This window comes from Dendrobium catenatum, unplaced genomic scaffold, assembly GCF_001605985.2.
Source record: "Dendrobium catenatum unplaced genomic scaffold, ASM160598v2 original_scaffold_61322, whole genome shotgun sequence".
NCBI lineage: Eukaryota > Viridiplantae > Streptophyta > Magnoliopsida > Asparagales > Orchidaceae > Dendrobium > Dendrobium catenatum.
The window spans coordinates 1,397,253-1,417,946 of record NW_021379772.1 but is presented as its reverse complement, the minus strand read 5'-3'; the positions used below and the strand labels follow the sequence as shown (position 1 = coordinate 1,417,946).

The 20,694-nt window shown below is 34.7% G+C and overlaps 1 protein-coding gene across 2 annotated transcripts in view; it reads right to left on the bottom strand.

Annotated features, from left to right (window-relative positions):
• Positions 1-20,694, bottom strand: part of LOC110112942 (exocyst complex component SEC8) — a 120,754-nt gene that overhangs the window by 69,728 nt on the left and 30,332 nt on the right. For both annotated transcript variants that reach the window (XM_020845341.2, XM_020845340.2), the window contains 3 exons: positions 5,932-6,073; positions 5,736-5,842; positions 10-311 (listed from right to left, as the gene is read on the bottom strand). In XM_020845341.2, the coding sequence (XP_020701000.1) occupies positions 10-311; positions 5,736-5,842; positions 5,932-6,073 (551 nt within the window). The remainder of the gene's footprint in view (positions 1-9; positions 312-5,735; positions 5,843-5,931; positions 6,074-20,694) is intronic.

Here is a 20,694-nt window from a genome sequence, read left to right as displayed (position 1 = left end):
CAAACTCACCAAGTATACGAGTTATTGAATCAAAGATGGAACTGAGAAGCTCACTAGCTGCAGATTGTGCTGTTCCTACCGGTGTCATTGTAGGAGATACTGGACCAGCAACCAACTGTGTCCCCAAAAGAGTTGTTCCATTCTTAACCTTTTGCTTAACAATGTGATAGCTTCCAAATGTACCTTTTGAGAAAAGATCAGATAGAGCTGTTTTTCCAGGCGGATCAACACATGACCTTGATGAAGTTCTTGCTGCATAAGCTTTTATTTTCGATGTGATAATTTTGTGAATAGTTGGACGTAACCGTTGACTGTTTCAAACCAGAAGTAGCTGACATTAGAAGCATGAAAAACAAATTAAAATCATAATAGACTATGCAATCATGAAGTTCCCCTAATCGACCATTACTATTAAATTTACAACCTCTACATGTCTCAACTTGACAAGTTACTGGAACCATTTACAACGTGATGTCAAAACCACCCTGGAATATCTATAAACTAATTCAAGGTAAAGTTCCCATTCCAATATTCCTCCATTTCCAAAAGAAAAGAAAAAAAAATTCAAAATCCTGCAAGTCTTCACTTGAACAGTCCCATGGCCTTTAAAAGCTGCATCACTAAATATAAATCAAGGAGAACCTATTAAATCTAAAGAACTATAACAAACAACACCGTAAACAAAGAGACCCATTTGTATTTTGGTTTTTATTCAATCGGTATCTCGTTACGTGCTAGCTGAAAAATGGTATCCACAAAGAAGGATATCTTTACATATAAGAAACTTTAAGCTAATTTACAGTCAACTTTCGCCAAAAAACCATTTGTAAGTCAGAATTATAGAAAATACTGTATCCAACAATCTTGATAGTCAATACAATTTACATTCTCATTCATGTCACCTACACTTATTGAGTTCTAGTAAAGAGCAGAAAAAATAGATCTCGTTAATATCTGCGGTATTCTTAAAAGCAGTAACTGAAGTATTACGGCATACTTCAAGATATACTAAGCAAGTTCGCTCAGATTATACCTTTAGTCAGCCATTGTTTCTAAATTACGATGCACCATAAAACCAAAGCATAAATAAAACTAGCTGAAGGAACGGCAATAAGAATGAAGGGTGAAATTGGATCATAAAGCCACTCAATAATAGTTGTCTTAGAATGATTATTACTGTGAAAAAGATGATGACCTGAAGAGGACATTACAAGAAATTATTACATCCGGTCAAAAACCGAACGGTGCAAATGTATACCGAGCAATACCGAATCCAAAATACCAAGTTTTAGGTGACGTGGCGCATGGTTATTGGTCTCTAAACGCATTCGGACACCGGATATAATAATTGCTCGGACATTACAGTTAGAAACCTATATATTTAAAGTGATAATATATTTATATAAAAAGAAGCATAAATCAAGATTTGAGATTTTAAAATTGGTCAAGGAAATAACAAAAACTGCAAAACACATCGCAGCTTATATTTTTAGCATCCGATTTTCTAATTTAAAAAAAAAAATCTTTTAAAGAAGACAAATTGCAATTTTTTTTAGCTACAGAGCATAGATTTAACTCTCAACTTCCATGAACTAAAAAGTAAGAAACAATTTGTAAATTCTTTTAGCTACATTGCATAAATTAAACTCTCAACTTTTTAGTTTATGAGTTAGCATGACACATTAAGCTTTCAAGAGAAAAAATATATATCAGCTAATCAAAAACCCAATTAATGAACTTACCTAACACATTGCCCATTACAAAACATGTAGACCTAAAAAGCAATGAAAATCATAATTCATGAATAATTTTATTTTCATAGCTAAACAATACAGCAAAAGCTTGAAGACCCACAAATTGAGTCTATAAATTTATCTAAGTTGTATAAGGCAGAAAATTCAATTGACATTTTTATATTTTCTTGATAGTATAAAAAGATTAATTTTGTGGCTGATTTTTTGTGATTGATTTCATGTTTACTTTGAGCATACGCTAAAAACTGCATGTTTTTCCTATGTTTCTTTTGATGCTTTGCTTGGAGGTGGTCCAGACATTTTGGGTGATAGTTCTCGGAAAATTAAGCTTTCTACACATTAAAATGTAAACAATTTTAAAATTAACCATAGGATAATATTTTCAAATAAATTTGCGTAGCTTATCCCAAAAATAAGCTAACTTTTTCAAATTCAAAATGAAATTCAAAGCTCCCTTATGGATCTTAATATACAATCCAATAATTGGCTAATTACTTATCCATAAAGCTGTGCTTATCAATCAACATCAATCTAGTGTATTTGTTGATGAAAATTATACACATAGCCTTGTGAGTCGCATATAGAAATAAAAGCCCACAATCTAAGTATTAGATAACAAAGAATATTAAATTATCAAACAACATATACATAACCTCATGTTCAAACATATTAGTGTAAGTGTCTTAGTTATAAGTCCACTTTCCTGAAATAAAAAAAAAACTACATTGCATATGCATTGAAACAAAGATTGTATAGTTTTAAAATACTTATGTGGTTTTAACTTGTCATCCTCTCCTATCAGGAATGTAAAACTAAAAGTTGGACTGACTTAACTTACAGTGAGAATTAAGTTCGTAAGCCCCATGCATTTCAGTAGATTTAGGTTCGAGTTATTAGAACTTGGTAGCTCATACCTTGAATATAAGATTTGAGGCTGATATTTTCTTTTTAGTTAAATCATAGCTCCTCGCGTTCCATGGCATTTCTTCAATTTTGTGTTGTTAGATATAAGGTTTAAAATTGCACAATTGGGTGTTGTGGCGTTTTTCATTCGTGAGGCGAGGCGTAAGCCTTAAGGCGTTTTGAGGCATAAGCGTTAAAATCCAAAAATTGCGTAAAATTAAAATAAGGCTTATAAGTGATTTTTTATACAATACCTAAAAAATATGTTAAAGGATGACATATTAACTTTCTATTGAACTATGATGTAATAAATTAGCATACATGTGAAACAAAAAATACACAAGACGAAAGTGTCAAGTGATAAATTACATGAAATGGAATTGGAATCCAAAATTACAATAACAAAATAACATAAAATATAGGAATTGTACAAAATTAGCATATAATATCAAGTTCAACTGCAAATTTATTCTTGCTCATTTCCTTACTTTTCTACATTTAATTCCTAAAGAAAGATGAAATAGTTGGCAACATCTCAAAAATATCTGCACTATCATCAGTGAGGGAATCTTTATTTGAATCGTCGTCATAACAAATTCTACTCTCATCTGCCTCATCTTGTGGAGTCGAATGCCTCCCAATCAGATTTTTCTTCATTTATTTCAATCATCTTTCTCTTTCATAGATGCTTTTCATCAACATAAAAATTAGATTAATACTCCTAAATTTTTAGAGGAGGTAGTGGTTGTGTGCGGCTTTTAAATGACCCCTGATGGCGGCTAAGACGGTAATTCTGTGGCGAAGGCGGTGGACTAGAGGTCGAGGAAGTTGAGAGAAATTTGTTGCGGCTCAAGGGTGAATGAAGGGGTGGTTTATTCGGGACTTTAGTTTAGAATTTACGTTTTAATAACAAAATATAAAATAGGGATTCATAAGCCTCATGCTAGTGAGGCAAGGCGTAAGCCTCATGGTGGCCCTCAAACAAGTTGAGGCGCAAGCCTCGTTAAAAGAGCTTGAGGCGTAAGTGATGGGGACATTAGAGGTTAGAAAGTTCATCAGAGACGTGGCCGTCGATTCACGGCCACGATCGAGTCGATGTATTTTTGAGTCATTTCATGTATTTGTCTTTTATTATTTATGTTGTAGTTGTTTTCCCGTTTTTACCTCTTACTTAAGGGATTTCGTATATAAGCCCTGAGGGCATTGTCGTCTTTTACTTTGAGTCCTATGTATAAGGCTATTTATAGCCCCTATATTTCTCTTTGGAGGTTAAGGATTGAATGATAAGAATTTTCCCACTACTTGAGTTCTATGTGATATCTTGAGCATGTTTGAAGAGAGATCCCTAGGAGAGAGATTTCGTATCACCCACCAACCTTAGAGACGGCTGGGTTCGTGGTTCATTTTATTATCTCATCTTTCTTTTCTTTTCCCCACCCTACTCCACCGGTCCACCTCCCCTCTCCCCACCCCAAACCGCCGGTCACATTGGTCCCAATCACGCCGTCGACTAAGTTTCCCAACCCCTCCCCTTCGACCCCTCCTCCCTTACCCCACCACCATCAACGGCCACCACATAAGCTGCCGGCCCCACTTGGTTTCCCCTCCTACATTGCTTACAATCACTCCTTTCCTAATTGGGTTGGATGATTTAGGTAACTCCATAACTTTACAAAATTCAAATTTATTTGAATTTAAAAAGTTACCTAAAATATCATTCTTATTTTAGGAAAGTTTCCAAATCCTTGATTATTTAATTTAGTTAAATTAGGATGAAATATTTCATCCTAAATTTAATTACCTAATTTAAGGAAGAATTAAGAGCTTTCTTAAACTCCCCTCTAGACCATTAACACTCCTCTTTATTTTCTTTGGATTTATTTCCTAAAACTCATTCCCCCTTTTGGAATTAATTCAAACCTCTCATGCTCCCTTGGCCGAAATTTCCAAACCCCCACACCTCCTTATTTCTTTCCAAAACCTAATGTTAAACTCTTTCCCTCAACCAAAATCTAAACCAATTTTAAAAAACCCCTTCCTTGGCCGGCCACCCCTTCCCCTCCCCACTTAAAATTAAAGAGAAACTTCTTTCCCTCGAGTGGAGCTCCAAAGGATTGACGTTGATCTTCGACTACCATCTTCCTTTCCAAGTCGATGAATGGTCGATCCAGAACTTGATTACGGTTTCGCTTACGACGAACAAAGGCACGTCAACATCCTCCACTCCCCGTTCTTCGACTACAACCCCGAAGTTGATAATTCATTTGAAGAATACGTGGATCACATTATCTTCACTCTATCGGAGGCCATCGACGACCAACTTGCCGAAGCCCAGTGGAGAAACATTTCCGAACCTTTCCAAGGGTGAACTTCTTCCCCATTTCATTTACTTTCATAATCTCCTAATCTTGTAGGTGGTGACAAGTCACAAGGAACCGTGCTTCGCCTTATGCCTAAGCCTAGTAAACGTAGGAATTGAGTGTGCCTTCTATGTGGCTAACTTATTGTAGACTAGGGATTTTGTTGAAAGCTATTTACTTCACATGTTATTGAGCTTCTAACATGTTTTGATATTCCAAGTGTTTGGCAAGTGGCTTAGCCAAAACGTAGGTACCCCTCTCTTGTTTTCTTTTATCGTTTTAACTGCTAGTACTTTTAATCTTAATTGTTTTAATCAAGAAATCGTGCAAATTCTTATCGCATACATTTAAAACATTTTAGTCCTGCATCAGTAAGCCTCGAGATGTTTCTCACTAGAATTATGCTAAGGTGGGCCTCAAAGCGAACCTCATATTGCACGACTTTAAACAATGGTAAAATGGCACCCTTGGAATATGAAATGGCCAAAAAAAGTAGGACCAATGGATACAGTTCCTGGCTTGCATAAAAGACATTTATTTCAAAACTTAAAAATCAGATTTACATATAAATTACTGAAATGATACATAAAAAAGAAGCCAACAAACCGAGGAAAATGCATGTAAATATAAAGTAGGTGGACATGTTAATACTTGATACGACGGAAGGAACAATTACATTATTAAAATAAGCTGCCACAAACTGAGGGCTGCTCCCTACCATATTATTGCACCGGCAGCAGCAACTTTGCCAAGCATGCAAAGACATTCAACCAATGTCCGTAAATACTTAATATTAAGGGGAGCATCGTGTTTTCTCACTGATTCCTGCAAACATAAGACCGTAAAAAAATGGAGTTAATTAAGAATACCATTCTTTCCAGGATATGATCTATTAAATAATAATTAGACTTAACAATAAACTCATCCGGAGTTGCAGATGAAAGCCATGTTGGAATTTGACGAGAAATGCCTCTAACATCCTTCACTTGCCCATCAGAGGTACCACCATCAGTAACATCAAGAGTACTCTCATCATCATGACCATCAAGAGAGGAACTGAGAATGCATCAGATATAAGGTATTAAAGTAGGAAAAGGGAAAGCTTAGATATGATCAAGCAGCAACATCTGACAGAAAACATCAAATTCAGCTAACAAATACTCATATAAATAGAGAAAGATAACTTCTTATTATGTCAAAAGAAATTTCTTAATTTCGTTTCTACTCAATTTACTTTTTCTCAGTTCTTTATTTCAGTGCACTCAAAATTAAAATCAAGACAATTAATTTTTAAGTCCGCTGTGGGCAGGTACGTAAACTTGTTTGATTTTACATTCATTGTGAGGCCATATTTCATTTTTTGCATGGAAGAAGACATTCACATTGAGAGAAAATTTATACAAATCCAAAATTAGGATTTAAATAAAGACCAATGATTTAGATTTTCAAATGCCAAATAAAAAAAAAATAAATTCTAGATATCATTTTTATTATATAATTCTATTGATACCAAGATAGAATACTCATAATATTTTTTAAACTTTCATTCCTAACAATTTCTTTCATGGAATTTCAAAAGCATCTATATTGGTTCTCACTTTAGACTATATGATCAAATTTAATCAGTATAAAGGCCATTTTCTTTCCGACAGTGTGTGAATGTGCGTGTGTCAACATATAAATAAGATAAACAGTTTCTTATAAAAGGAGAACTACTATTTTTCTCCTACTTTTATTTTGGGGAATTACATATTTAATACTCAAAACTTATCTATGTACAAAGCTAACACCTATATAATTTTTTTTAATTATCAACCCATGTATTTGGGTGTGCCATGATCCAAACATTGGGAGTTTGGCAAAAAAATAAAAATAGCAATTAAGGTTTTGTTGTGAATTTAGACATTAAAGTGAGAATTCAAAAAATGGATGTAAGAGGATATTAATTTTAAAAATTGCTATGTTTCCAGTGTTATGAATGCAATCACCCCATTTATTTTTGTATACATTATCTTATGATCATCAAAATCGAGGTCATCCTGTTGATTGTAATATGCAAGAAAATTACTTATTGATCAAGCTTCATCATTTAAAAAAAAGAGGCCATTCTTCAAGCATGTCTAAAAAACAAGAACGACAAACGACTCATACAAGCCCTCCTAAAAATCTAGTCTTATACATGTATTCACCAATCAAAACAGTTAAAATACAAACAAAATGAAATAAACCACACAAGTATATAATGCCGGCCACGTAAGAGTCTCTACGTATTAAAATCATAATTATCTTCTCACATAATCAGATTCATTCATTGTGCAATTCTTTTATAAATTCAATTGATGATCAAACAATCTTCAGAAAATTTTGATCTTTAAAATTGAAATCTAGCTGGATATAAAATGGTAATTCACCCTCTTATGTTGAATATATACAGTGCAAAGCTTAATTGATGGTCACTTTTAAGTGCAACATCAATGATAATGAAATATATTAAACATGCACGCTTTAAAATGATACACGAGCATAAAATTAATGCATAAATAACTAAACAGGTCTATGCTTGATTTATTTCATAAAAGATGACTTGCAAATAGTTATTCTTAGGCAATTCATGATAGCAACCGTCATGGAAGACTATTTTTTATACAAAAGTTAGATGGTTTAGGCATTCCAAACTTCCTACATGCAAATGATGTTGCCCACCTGAATCTACCGATGAGCTTGACACAGATAGCCTGTTACCTATCTAGTTCATCCACTTAAAAGGAATATAGATTCTTTGGCTCTTTCTTCAAGTACTCTTTACTTTCTCTCAAACCGAAAGGGCATATTCAAAAGATACCCAAATTATAGAGTGGTCATAATTGGAGAGACATTATTATGTGTATCATTCCATCATTTATGCTGAGTTTATACAAGTTTAGGGGAACTACTAGTAGAAAAATATAAAACAATTAGATAATAAAAAAATGAATATATGATTAATTATAATAGGTGATGTAGAACGGGGGAGGAGGCTTTGCTAGCGAGAGGATCTCTTCTCTCAAATCTGAAGGAAATTTTGATTTCTTTGCCCAAAACCTGAGAAGAATCTCAGATTTTCTCTTGATAGGAGAGAGGTTGCAAGCTCCAAACCTCCTCTCCTATAATCTGAAAACAGTCTCAAATTTCCACCAAAAACCTGAGAGGAATTTCCAGATTTTGGTGGGCTAGGACGTAGAGAACTTGAGGAGGAGTCTAGCCTTGGTTGTGAATAGAAAGCTGAGAGCAAACTTCCTTTACAGGTTTTGGAAGAGAGGGCTTAACTAATGCAATTAGGAGTGAGTAGGGGCGGTGACAGGGAGAGGGAGTCGGCGGGATTGAGAGGGGGTGAGCTCATGTTTCCTAAATCCAACCTCTAGTATTAGGAAATAATTTAGAGCCAAGATATGAATGAGAATTTCGGCCAGGTAAGAGTTACAGGAATTGTAATTATTTCCAAAGGAGGGACTTAGAATTAGGAAACAATTAAATGGAAATTGCTGGGCTATTACGGGGCCGGCGGCAATATCATGAGGAAATTGGGATTTGGTGCCATGTGTACAAGCTTGCCAAAAATAGTTTTAGACTTAGGAAATTAATTAACTCTATTGAATTTGAATTCAAATATTGTTAACTTAAGAAACTTTCCTAAAATAGATTCGCTAATTTAGGAAAGATTTCAAAATTCAAAATAATGGGATGTTACTGTGCTGCTTTGAAAGTTCCGCCTGATTGCTGGTGCTTTGGTTCTGTGAGCTGCTGGGTTGATTTTCCGAAAAGAGCCAGGAAATCCTTTGGAACTAATGCTTGGAATGATGTGGCTTTTGGCATTCCTTTTCTTTGCCTATAAAAATGAGATGATGTTGAGAAGAAAAATAGGTTATGTGAGTGATTTTTGGAAGCCAAAACCTGCGGGTTTGTTCGTGGAAAAGCTTGCGAGCTTGTTCCATTCTCCTTCTCCTCTAGGAAAGCTTGCGAGCTTCTCCTCCTCCTTCGTCTTGGCTTCTAACCTCTTTCTTCTATCCGCAAGTGTCATTCCATTGTATCCTTCTTCTCTTGGAAAGCAACTTTAGGTGTCTTGTAAGAGTCATTTGTAAGAGTCGTTTGTAAGTATCCAAATTGTAATAGTTTTTATAATATTAAAGTTGTATTTTGTTTTGTTTAATTTGTCTAATTATTATAAGTTTTGTAATGTTCTATTTCCTAGTAAGGGCTAGTTTTTGTGATCAAAAATTTGGGTCCCTCTCCCAAATTTTTGATTGCATCAAAATTCAAAAGGATGTGAAATCTTTGATCATCCCAATTAAATCATCAACCTAATTAAGAAATTTCAAGGAGACGGAGAAGTGGGGATGAGGCCGGCGGTTTGGAGGATTTTCGGGTAAGGTGGCCGGTGGCTAGTGGGGGGAATATGTGTGGAGCTCGGTTGGGAGGAGACGATGGCTTGGAGATGGAGAAGATGAAGGTGGACGTACGTAGAGGATGAAGATGAAAACTAGGAACAATAAGAAGGAACAAAAACAAAAACAAAAGATATAAGACAAAAATCGCGAGCCTTGGACTTTTCCGAAGACTAACGGGTGATTCTTTGCCCTTCTCCAAGGGACTTCAAGTCACGAGCCCGGACCCATCCTGCGGCTGGTGAAAACTCTGAATCCTTCCTATATGAATCTCACTATTGTCCTCTCAAAAGTACACAAGTGTTGAACACAAATTTTTAATATCAATAATCCATCCCTATTGCAATAGCTTAATGCCCTATATATAGGCCACAACATAAGAAAACTCAAAATACAAAATTGCTCCTTGGGCCACAACACTCACATAAACCAACCTAGGGGTAAAACAGGAAATACATCAAATAAAAACTAAAATTCAGAAAAAATAACTCATAATTGAAGATTTAAAGTATAGCCGTCGATTTACGACGCCTCCTGTGATAGATGCGCCAAATCTTCGTACCGATTTCCACATCAATAGAATAATATATCGATTGGTGAGGTGGCAATAATATTCCCAATGATCAATGATGTGATATGAAGCTAATAAGGAAGATGGCAAACGGGATTGTAGGAGGTGAAATTGATGGAATTTGAATTTTTCACACTCCCCCTCAACGGAATGAATGATTGATGTTCATTTCAAGCTTACATGACATTTTTTAAAATATTATTCATGTTATCCTTTACTGAGAATGTTTTTAAGTTTCCTATCCATAACAACGAACAAAGTATAAAAAAGAATACTATCTAGCTTCTCTTTTATAAAATACCAATCAATTTTAATATGTTTTATTTAGTCAGTTGCATGAGTTTATGCGTAATATTTATGGCTAACCTGCTATCCACAATAGAACCCCATAAGATATTTGCATTCGACATTTAAATCTTCCAAAAAAAATTTCAATCATAGCAACTCGTAGATTCCTAGTGTCAGAGATCTAAACTCAGCTTTTGCATTAAATATTACCATTGCATTTTTTTTACTTCTCCAAGTCAGGAGATCCTCCTATGAGTATGCAATATTTAGAAGTTGACTTACTATCAACCATAGACCTTACATAATAAACATTTTATAGGATTCAAATACAAATCCTCTGAAAATTCCTTTACCTAGGATTCAGTTTAGATATTACAAAATTCGATGTGTAGCCCTTAAACATGATTAATTAGGATTATTAAAGAATTGATTTACCACATCAACAACACAGGCAATGCTAGGTCTTGTATGTGACTAATAGAAAAGTCTTCCATCAAGTCTTTATAATAAAATAATTTCTATTGTAATGTCTTCTGAAGCATCCCCAAGTTTATGATTAATTTTTCATGGGGCTCACGATAGGATTGCATCCCAACTTATCTACTTCCTTTAATAAGTACGTCATATATTTTTATCATAATATAAAGATCTCATGTTAAGAGTGCGCAACCTCAATGACAAGGAAATACTTTAGCTTATCTAATTCCTTGACTTCAAATTCTTAAGAAAAAACTTTTTTTTCAAGTCTCCATACCACCCAAGTCACTACACGTTACAATGATGCCATGAACATAAACTAATAGTGCAAAGACTCCCCCTTGAAGCAATGTATTTCACAAAAAAATGTATGATCTCCTTAACTCTATTTGTATCCCATGTAGTAAACCTCCCGAACTATGCCCTTGGAGATTGCTTCAATTTATACAATACCTTTTTAGTTTACATATAATTTGTTTTGTATTTGAGCCAAACCCAGGAGATCATATCTCGGGTCTATTGTATGATGAAATAGATAGGGATATTATTAGTTGAATTCAAGTTGCATGGTTGAAGTGGAGGAATGCATCAGGTATGTTGTATGATAGAAAAAGTACCCCTCAAACATCAGGGAAAATTTTATAAGATGGTGGTGAGACCTACAATACTTTATGATGAAGAATATTTGATGTTAAAAGAGAAGCATAAAATTAAGTGTTGAAGAGATGAGGATGCTCGGGTGGATGAGTAGGTTTACACTTAGATATAGAATACTAAATGAGTATGTACATGAAAAGGTTGGAGTAGCTTCAGTGGCACTTAGATGATTTGGTCGCATAAAATGTCGGCTTTTCAATGACCGTATTAAGAGAGTCAATGTATTAAATATGGCTTATGATAAGAAAGGTAGATGTAGACCTAAAAGGACTTGATTAGAAAGTGTTAAAGATGACTTTTTTATTAGATTTAAATGAGATATTGACTCTCAACAAGACACAAGGGAGAAAAATCATTCATGCAGCCAACCACACATAGTGGGATAAAGGCTTGCTAGGTTGTTGTTTTTGTTGTTGTATTTAAGCTAAACCAAGGAAAGAATTCCATATATATATATATATATATATATATACCCTAGATGACCGAATACAAAGGCATTCTTATCATCAAAATTGTATGTCCTCCTGTCCTGATTAGCTGCTATAAAATAAAAGAGCTCAAATATTATTCATTTTAGCAAACTTGTGTGAAACTTTCAAGATAATCTATCCCATATATTTTAATGTATCATTTTTCCAGTAGTTAAGCTTTATACCTTTCTAATGAGCAATCAAATTTAAATTTTAGAATAAAGACTCCTTCATCCCCTACTGGTTTATTTCCCTTTGGCAAAGTCATCAATTCCCCTGTTTTATTCTTTTGAAGGGCTTTCATTTCTTTCCTTATAGCATTATTCTAATTCAAATTATTTAAAAGCTTGAAAATGAAGTTAGGGATTGAAATAGTATAGAGGTTACTACAAAAAAAAAGGTCACGATGAGAAAGATCTTTGTATGATAGGAACAAGTACAAGGGGTGTTAATTTAAAGTTTATGTACCTTTCTCTATAGGCTCAATAGATCCCTCAACAGGTTTAGTGCCAGTGATTTATTTGGCTGATTAGATTTACATAGATTTGGATGCCTTCCACCCCAAGTGAACTTATAATGGCTGAGTAGAAGGTGGTTTTGATATGATTACCATAGTAGTGGTTAGAGTAGATTTGTTTGCTGGGATGACAGGTAAAGAAGGAAATTCTAGAAAAAAGAATTCAGTTATTAATGATATTTTTTTCCTTAGGATACATATTAGCAATGTAGAAATCATTTTCATTTAAAGGGACATCGCTAGACACATCTTTTTAATGAGGATGGTAGCATTTATACCCTTTTTGAGTGGAAGATTAGCCAATAAATGCGCATTCAATTGCTCTTAGATCAAACTTTCCTGCTTAAAGATGTGTCTGATATTTCAAAATGTAAGGGATTGGTTTAAAATAATGTCTCATTGGCCAGCAATCGTAGTCAAGGTTCAATTAGCATTAGTTATTTTATTCTCACTAGGATTAAGATTATATGAAATAAATTTGAGTGAGCACTAGCCACAGCTCCTATATCAATAATCCAAACATTGGAATTAGGCACATCTGAGACTTTAAAAGTATGAGAAGAGGAAGTAATATATGAGAATGATAAAAAATAAGTACCTACGAAAGCAGTTCTTTTTAGTTATACAAACAAGCTTTTCAACTTTTCTAGTTCTCTTTCTAGAGTTCAATGGGCTTTTTTTTGTTACTTTCTTATATGTGTTACATATGCACGTTTTATTCTTTTGTTTGTCCTCCTTATGTTGTCAAGCTTTCGCTTAGTGGTTTAAAACTTTTAACAATTTTCATATAGTACGTTGAGCTATTTTGGAATATGTGCACCAGAATCTCTATTGATCATCTTCATCAAATATGACTGCTTGTGCTTCTTAGGGGAAGAGACTTTTCAATCAAGAGGTTTGATGTCAGCAGTCTTGTCATTAAGACCAAACCTTCCTTGTATTGGCAAATAAAACTCCCCTTGTTTCTTTAAAATGATGGCAATAACTTCATTTAGGAAAATTAAATCCTCCTTTTTGATTATTTGTACCTTTATAGCATAACTCAATATTCAATCAAGCAATAAATACATAAATTCAATCTTTTTCAACAAATATTTCAAGGACAGCTACATCTTTACCACATTCCATTCAGATTCATTGATAACGATCCGTCTCATGCAAAGGGCCATGAAATATATTGCAGCATTCTATGATGGAACGTCCTTCTTGCTTTATATGAGAGATATTGGTTTTGATCTTGATGCATGCAAATTTCAATTTTTTATATATTGTAATTTGAATTTTATGTGTTTTAATTTTTTTTTCTACCCTATGATGGAAGGCAACCTATGATCATATGTAGGTTGTGCTTTTCAACTTGCATTGCCTTGGGTGTGCTAGTTTCTTTGGTGCCATGGCTTTTGGGTTGACTTGGTTCCTTGGTTTGGGCTTAGTTGTTTCGGGTTTTGCTGCTTATTTGGGGAGCTGCTGTGTTCTGCTACCTTTTTCAGCTCATTATTGTGAGTTGCTGCCTTTTTCAACTCATTAAAGCTGCTGTCCAGGTCCATTTCCCTGTTTTGGCCCTTCGTTTCATATGCCTACCCGGTTCCCCACCTCCATGGCACCTGTTCCGATTGTTGACTGTTCTTGTTTCCCGCATGACCCCTTCGTGTGTTGTTCCAGCAGTTTCATGTTGGCCTTTTGCCTCCCCTTTTTTGATTGGTTTGGTGGGCAGCTATTTGGGCTGCTTGGCTCCCTCTTTTCACCTATAAATATAGGTTGTTTGGTGGCATTTTGGGGCGGAATTTTGATGAGTGAAAGCTACTTAAACTTGAGGATTTTCTTCTTGGAAAGCTTGCGAGCTATTTCCACTTCTCTTCTCCTCTCTTTGATTTCGTCTTGGGCTTCTTACCTACTTCTTCTCTCCACAAGTTTTCACCCCACTTGTATCTTTCTTCTCAAGCTCTTGAAAGTGTTGTTGGCCGGTTTGGTAGCATTTGCAGGAGGAGCCTTGTGGTGGACATTGGCCCAAAGTTGTTGTGGTGGACCTTTGGTTTGCATGTCTTTAAGCACTTATTATCTTACCTACTATTTTGTTGCATGTGAGGTGACCACTAGTTGGTAGTTCTGAGGGTAGTTTGTTTTATTTTTATTTTTGTTTCATTTTTGTCTAACTTTTGTTTGTTTCAAGTTCATCTTTGGTGTTTGTCTACTTTAAGTTGAATTGAGAAAAGTTCTCCTAGTCCTTGTGTTCTCCATTTTGATTTTTCTATCTAGTTGTCTACATCAGATCTAATATATTTGGGTTGCATCACAAACTTTAAAATACTTTTAATTCACCAAATCCCATATTTTCTTTGTTAAATGAAGAAACATGTGTCACTTATTTTAGGATACAAGAAGTTCCATAACTAGAGCATCACTATAGAGTCTTGTGCAACCAAAGTAGTAAAAGTGGGATTGACTTGCTGAGGTCTAATGTCAGATAAATGGCCCAATTTCATCTTCCCTTCAAAAAGGTGCATACCAATTTAAACCCTTTCAGGTAATCCTTTCATTCAAATGATATGTTGATGGATGTTTTATAATTCTCCGATTAGATTTGAGTTGAAACTCAGTTCCAAATAAACCTAAACACCAAAAGAACATGAATATTCTTTAAATCCATGGAAAGGAAAATAGTGGCAAAAATTAGATATAAGAAGAAAATAATAATAGAAATAAGCCTATAGCATTGAAGGCTATATATCAAAAAATTACATGGAACAGAGGAGTTAATGAGGTATGAAAGTTCTAAGAACCTCGATGTTGCTTATGAAAATACTAAGGAAAAAGCTTAAGGCCCTAATACAATGACAAGAATTTGAGAGAATGTGGTGTGTATTATTCCATCATTTATGTTTGAATTTATTGAGAGGTTTGATGGAGAAGTATAGAGAGAATAAGGAGGATCAACATAAGATTTTTATTGATATAGAGAAAGCATTTGATAAAGTTTCAAGAGATGTGCTATGGAGAGTTCTACATAAGAAAGGGGTTAATAATGCTTATTTTCAAGTCATTAAAGATATGTATGCAGGAGTTGTTACTTATGTTCAAACACAAGGTGGTTTGACCAAGTATTTTCTTATTTCAATTGGATTACAACAAGGATCAGCCTTAAGCCCATATCTTTTTGCTTTACTCATGTATGTTCTCACTAGACATTTGCAACAGGTTGCCACCTTGGTTTATGCTTTTTGTTAATGATATTCTTCTTGTTGATAAGACTAGAGAGGGAGTTGAAGGTAAACTTTAATTATGGAGGTCAACCTTAGAGTCTGAAGGCTTTCGATTGAGTAGATCTAAAACTAAATATATGGAATATAATTTTAGTAATAATAGATTTAGTGGGGGATTGTGACTTTGGGCAATCAAGTCATCAAACATAGCACATGTTTTAGATATCTTGGGCCTATAGTTCAGAGTGATGATAAAATAGATGGGGATATTATTAGTAGAATTCAAGTTGGATGGTTGAAGTGGAGGAATGCATCGAGATTGTTATGTGATAGAAAAGTCCCTCTTAAACTTTGGGAAAATTTCTATAAGATGGTAGTGAGACCTGCAATGCTTTATGGTGCCTAATGTTGGCCATTAAAAGAGAAGCATAATACTAAGTTAAGTGTTGCAGAGATGAGGATGCTCGGGTGGATGAGTGGCTTTACTCTTGAAGACAATATACGAAATGAGCATATACGTGAAAAGGTTGGAATAGCTCCAGTGGAATATAAGATTAGAGAGAGTCGCCTTAGATAATTTAGCCACATAAAATGGCAGCCTTCTAATGGCCCGGTTAGGAAATTAGATATATTAGATTTTACTTATATTAAGAAAGGTAGATGTAGACCTAAAAAAACTTGGTTAGAAAATATTAGAAATGAACTTTCTTTATTAGACTTAGATGAGAATTTGACCCTTAACAGGATACAATAGAGAAATTGGATTCATGTAGCCAACCCCACATAGTGGGATAAAGGCTTTTTGTTATTGTTGTTGTTGTAGGAAACCTCTAGTATGAAATATGCAATAATTATGGAATGAAAAATAAATATATAATTAATTGGAATTTGGCCAATCCATGGATTAGATAGGTAACAATAATAATCCCATAGATTAATGAGGTGGCATGAAGAAAAAAATGAGGCGGCTGACAGAATTGCAAGAGTCGAGTCAGATATTTAAGATATTGAGTTGATGGAATTTGAATTTCAATAGAGATTATATAAATTTTATGTATGTAGCCCCACCACCGCAGAAGGAGGATATTTATAGAAGTCAAGAAAGTGACCCCTCTAGGGACAATCTAATCATCACACCAATGTTGATGAAAAATCAGGTTAAATATATCGACAGTTGCTTCTCGCATTATCATGTTTAACCTTGAGCAAGTTCTGAAATCTTATTCAAATAATATGGTATGCAACAAGTTCAACTTTATCATACCCAATGCCAGCATAACACATCATCAAGAATGTTTCTTTAGTGGTCCCTAGTTATACTTCTGCTCGTATTAAACTATGTACTAGCCTTGTTGGAATTCAAGTTCAAACTAAAACCATAAATAAAATCTTGAGGCAAGCAAGAAACATATTTGACTTATGCAACAAAGATTGTCTTAATGCTCTCCAGCCTCTAGAATATCCATTTATTTGGTATAAATCAAACAAATTGTTCCTTTAACTCCTTGGATAGGACTGGTGTCCGAGTCCTTCTAAGTGCATCTGAATAATGCCCTTAGGTGTTTTAGCATGTAAGTGATGAATCTTGAAATTCTTCTTGGCCATGGGCTGCTTGCTGTTCTCGGTTTGGGGCCTTGGGCTGCTTGCTGTTCTCGGTTTGGGGCCTTTGGCTGCTTGCTATTCTCGGATTGAGGCCTCCCGATTTTTCCCCTGGCTGTTTTCCCGTGAAACTCTGCCCCGTTTCCTGTGCTGGCTCCTCGGGTCCCTTGCTGGCTGGGCTTCCTGTGGACTTCTGGCTGGGTTTCCCGTAACTTTTTCTCCCTGTTTCCTGTGCAGTTTTGTGGGATGTATTTGGCTGATTTTTGGGATGTCTTTTCAGCTGCTGTTTGTTGTGTCTTTTGACCTTCTAGTTCCCTCTTTTAATGGGATTAATTAGTAATTTTAGGGGCTGTTTGGATGCCATCTTTATCCTATATATATGAGATGTTTAGTAATAAAAAAGATGTTATGTGAGTTATTTTTGGAGATGTAAACCTAAGGGTTTTGTTGGAAAAGCTTGCGAGCATGTTCCACTTCTTCTTCCTCTCCTTCTTGGGAAAGCTTGCGAGCTTGTCCTCCTATCCTTTGTCTCGGACTTCTAACCTCTTTCTTCTCGCCGCAAGTGACCACCTCACATGTATCCTTCTTCACAAGCAAAGGAAAAGCAACTTTAGGTGTTTTTTGTTTGTCAAGAATTGTAAGGTGTTTGTGTTTGTTTGTGTCCAAATTTGTAAGTGTCTTTTATAATATAAAAGATATCTTCTTTAGTATTTTGTGTTATTTTTATTATCCTACTAATTCTTGCCTGCATCAGTAAGAGTGTGTTACTCACCACCAATCAAAGTTGAGAGATAGATGTCAATCTAACTACCCAAGAAAAATAATAAGAAATCACTAAATTTCCCACAATCCTTTAGATATTCCAACCAAAGTGGTTCTTTTAGGGTTTAGGAGAAAAGGGGCCCAAAAAATAAACTATGGTTCACAAAATTATAGGGTGAAGAAAACCAATCTAAAGGCATAGTACTAAATATTGAACTACATTACATTGAAAGAGTAACACCGAACTCAGGTAAAGTTTAGATTAAGAACCTCTTATTTCCCTTCACATGGATTAAAATATGTGCTCAAGTCAAAAAGTGTTGTTCGTCCATACCTCCTCAAGAAGGCTAGTTCATCTTGGAGTGGAAAAGGTATAGAGAACTAAAGTGTGCAAGAGATCCTCCTAAAGATCATAGTAGTTCACTCAAACTTGGTCTCTATTTAAATTTGTTTCTTTTATTGTTGTTTAGGGGCATCATGTTTACTTAAAGCCTCTTCCTCTTCAGTTTACTCATCCATTTAATAAGATTTCAGAGTTCAATTTTACTTTGGGAGGATCGCCTAGTTAAAGGAGTCTGTGAGGAGGGAAGGAGAAAATAGGGAAGTCTTGGACCCTAACACAATTGATCTGCAAGAGCTCTGTTAGTTTTAGGCGGCTAGACAAGGGGCAAACAGTAGTTGTAGGGATCTCCGACGGCTAAAGAAAAATGGCTGAGTGTAGGGGACACTTGAACAAATGCTTTACAATGGCAAAAGGTAGGGATTGTATTGAGGTCAACAACTTTCAATACTATTGATGGATCAGCTTAATGCAATGGTGAAATTAATGTTACCTTTCTTTTTTTGGTGTGGCAGTAGTAGCAAAAATACTCTACCATCTTTTGATGATCATTCCTCCAAATACAATTTCCAAATATCTACTTTGGAATGGCCTTGATCTAACAATGGATGTAGTACAGTCTCCTTCTTGGTTATTTTTTAGCTGCTCATTCTTTAAATCATTGCATCAATAGAATTTCTTACCATAGTTAAAAGAGATGTTTTTGGTAACAAAGCTTCCAAAAGTCTCTTGAATTATTGTCATGTCATATATAACAAGCCATAGTTCGATAACTCTATGATTCATACTTGTCAATGGTGAATAGCACACCATACGGAAAGGTCCTCGTTAGCTATAGTGCATGGCATGGCACATACTATTTTAAATATAATGCAAAATATTAAAAGTTATGAATTAAATATATTTAAAAGAGTGTTTTTTGGTACTTAATAATAATAAAGATAACTAATACTAAAATGCATATGCTAGAAAATTTTCTATTAAATAAAAAAAAGATAAATTAAAAAGCAAAAACGTGCTCAACATTCAAATGCAAAAAAGGCTAGAAAACAAACAACAAAACTTCGTCAAAATTTACAAAGCAATGGATAAGGAAATCAAGAGCATTGATCCAAAAATTTAGAAAACTATAATGAAAGAAAACCAAATGACTAAAAATGAAAAGCTCAAGCAACATGAAATATCTAGGATTCTACCTTTGTGAATCCCTAGTTCATCGAAAAAAGCTTGACTATTTAGCTTTGACAAGTGTGTTCAAACTTCAAACTATTGTCGAGCCCTTCTCCTTTGTCAAATATGGTTTGAGCATTCGACTTCGACTAGACTCTCACAAAAGAAGACAAGCTATACAAAGATAGTTTGATACTTGATGTGTGGCATTCGGAGACTGAGACTAACCTAACAAAGACAGTTTGAAAGAGAGAGAGAGAGAGAGAGAGAGAGAGAGAGAGAGAGAGAGAGAGAAGAAGAAGAAGATGCTCCGCATGCGGCATTCTAAAGTCCAAGTCGAAAGAATTGGTGAGGTAGATTTTGCTGGAGACAAAGATGCGAGAACTTCAACCTTTGGGAGTATTTGATGCCCAAATACTCTAATAAATTTTCATTTGAATAAAATAAAATTGATAAATATATAATAAACAATACAAATATTTATTTTGGACCCTAAATTATAAAAAATCAAGGATTTTATGTTCCATCAAAAGCTACAAGAGTTGCGCTGCATGACACCAAGAGCCATGGCGCATGCTATTTTGTATTATTGATATGAATTCTATTTTCCATCACATTAGTGTGCGCAATGACATCTTGAATGGGGTAAAGGATATCCTCTATATAATTATAAAAGAAAAATGTCTAAGAAATTCACCAATTGTCGACATTATTAGCATCCACCATGTCATCGAAGTAGGCAATTCTAACTTGGTATCCACTTTAAAATTAAGGAGGTGGGGTGTCTATAATTGGAAGCAGCTTCACTTTTGAGAGGACCTTCTCCTTTATCATCAATATCCTCACGTAATCGAGGGTTCCTAGCATGACTTGTGGAAGAATCTCACCCATACATGTTATTTATTGTTACCAATATTTTAGTCATTTGCTCTATCTATAGTTTCCAATGCTTCTTCATCTTTTGAAATTCAAGTATTGAGAAAAAGTCCAAAATAGTCCTCAACCATCCGTATGCAATCAATTTAGCCTTAGAGTATCACATTTCTCCAATATAGTCCATTGGCTAAACAAAATTGATCTCAAATTGTCCCTAAGATAGAAATTGAGACACAAATTGATCGCAATTTAGTGACTCAACTATAAAAAATTGATCTCAATTTAATCCATAAGAGACCATTTGGGATCAATTTTGTGTAATAAGGGAA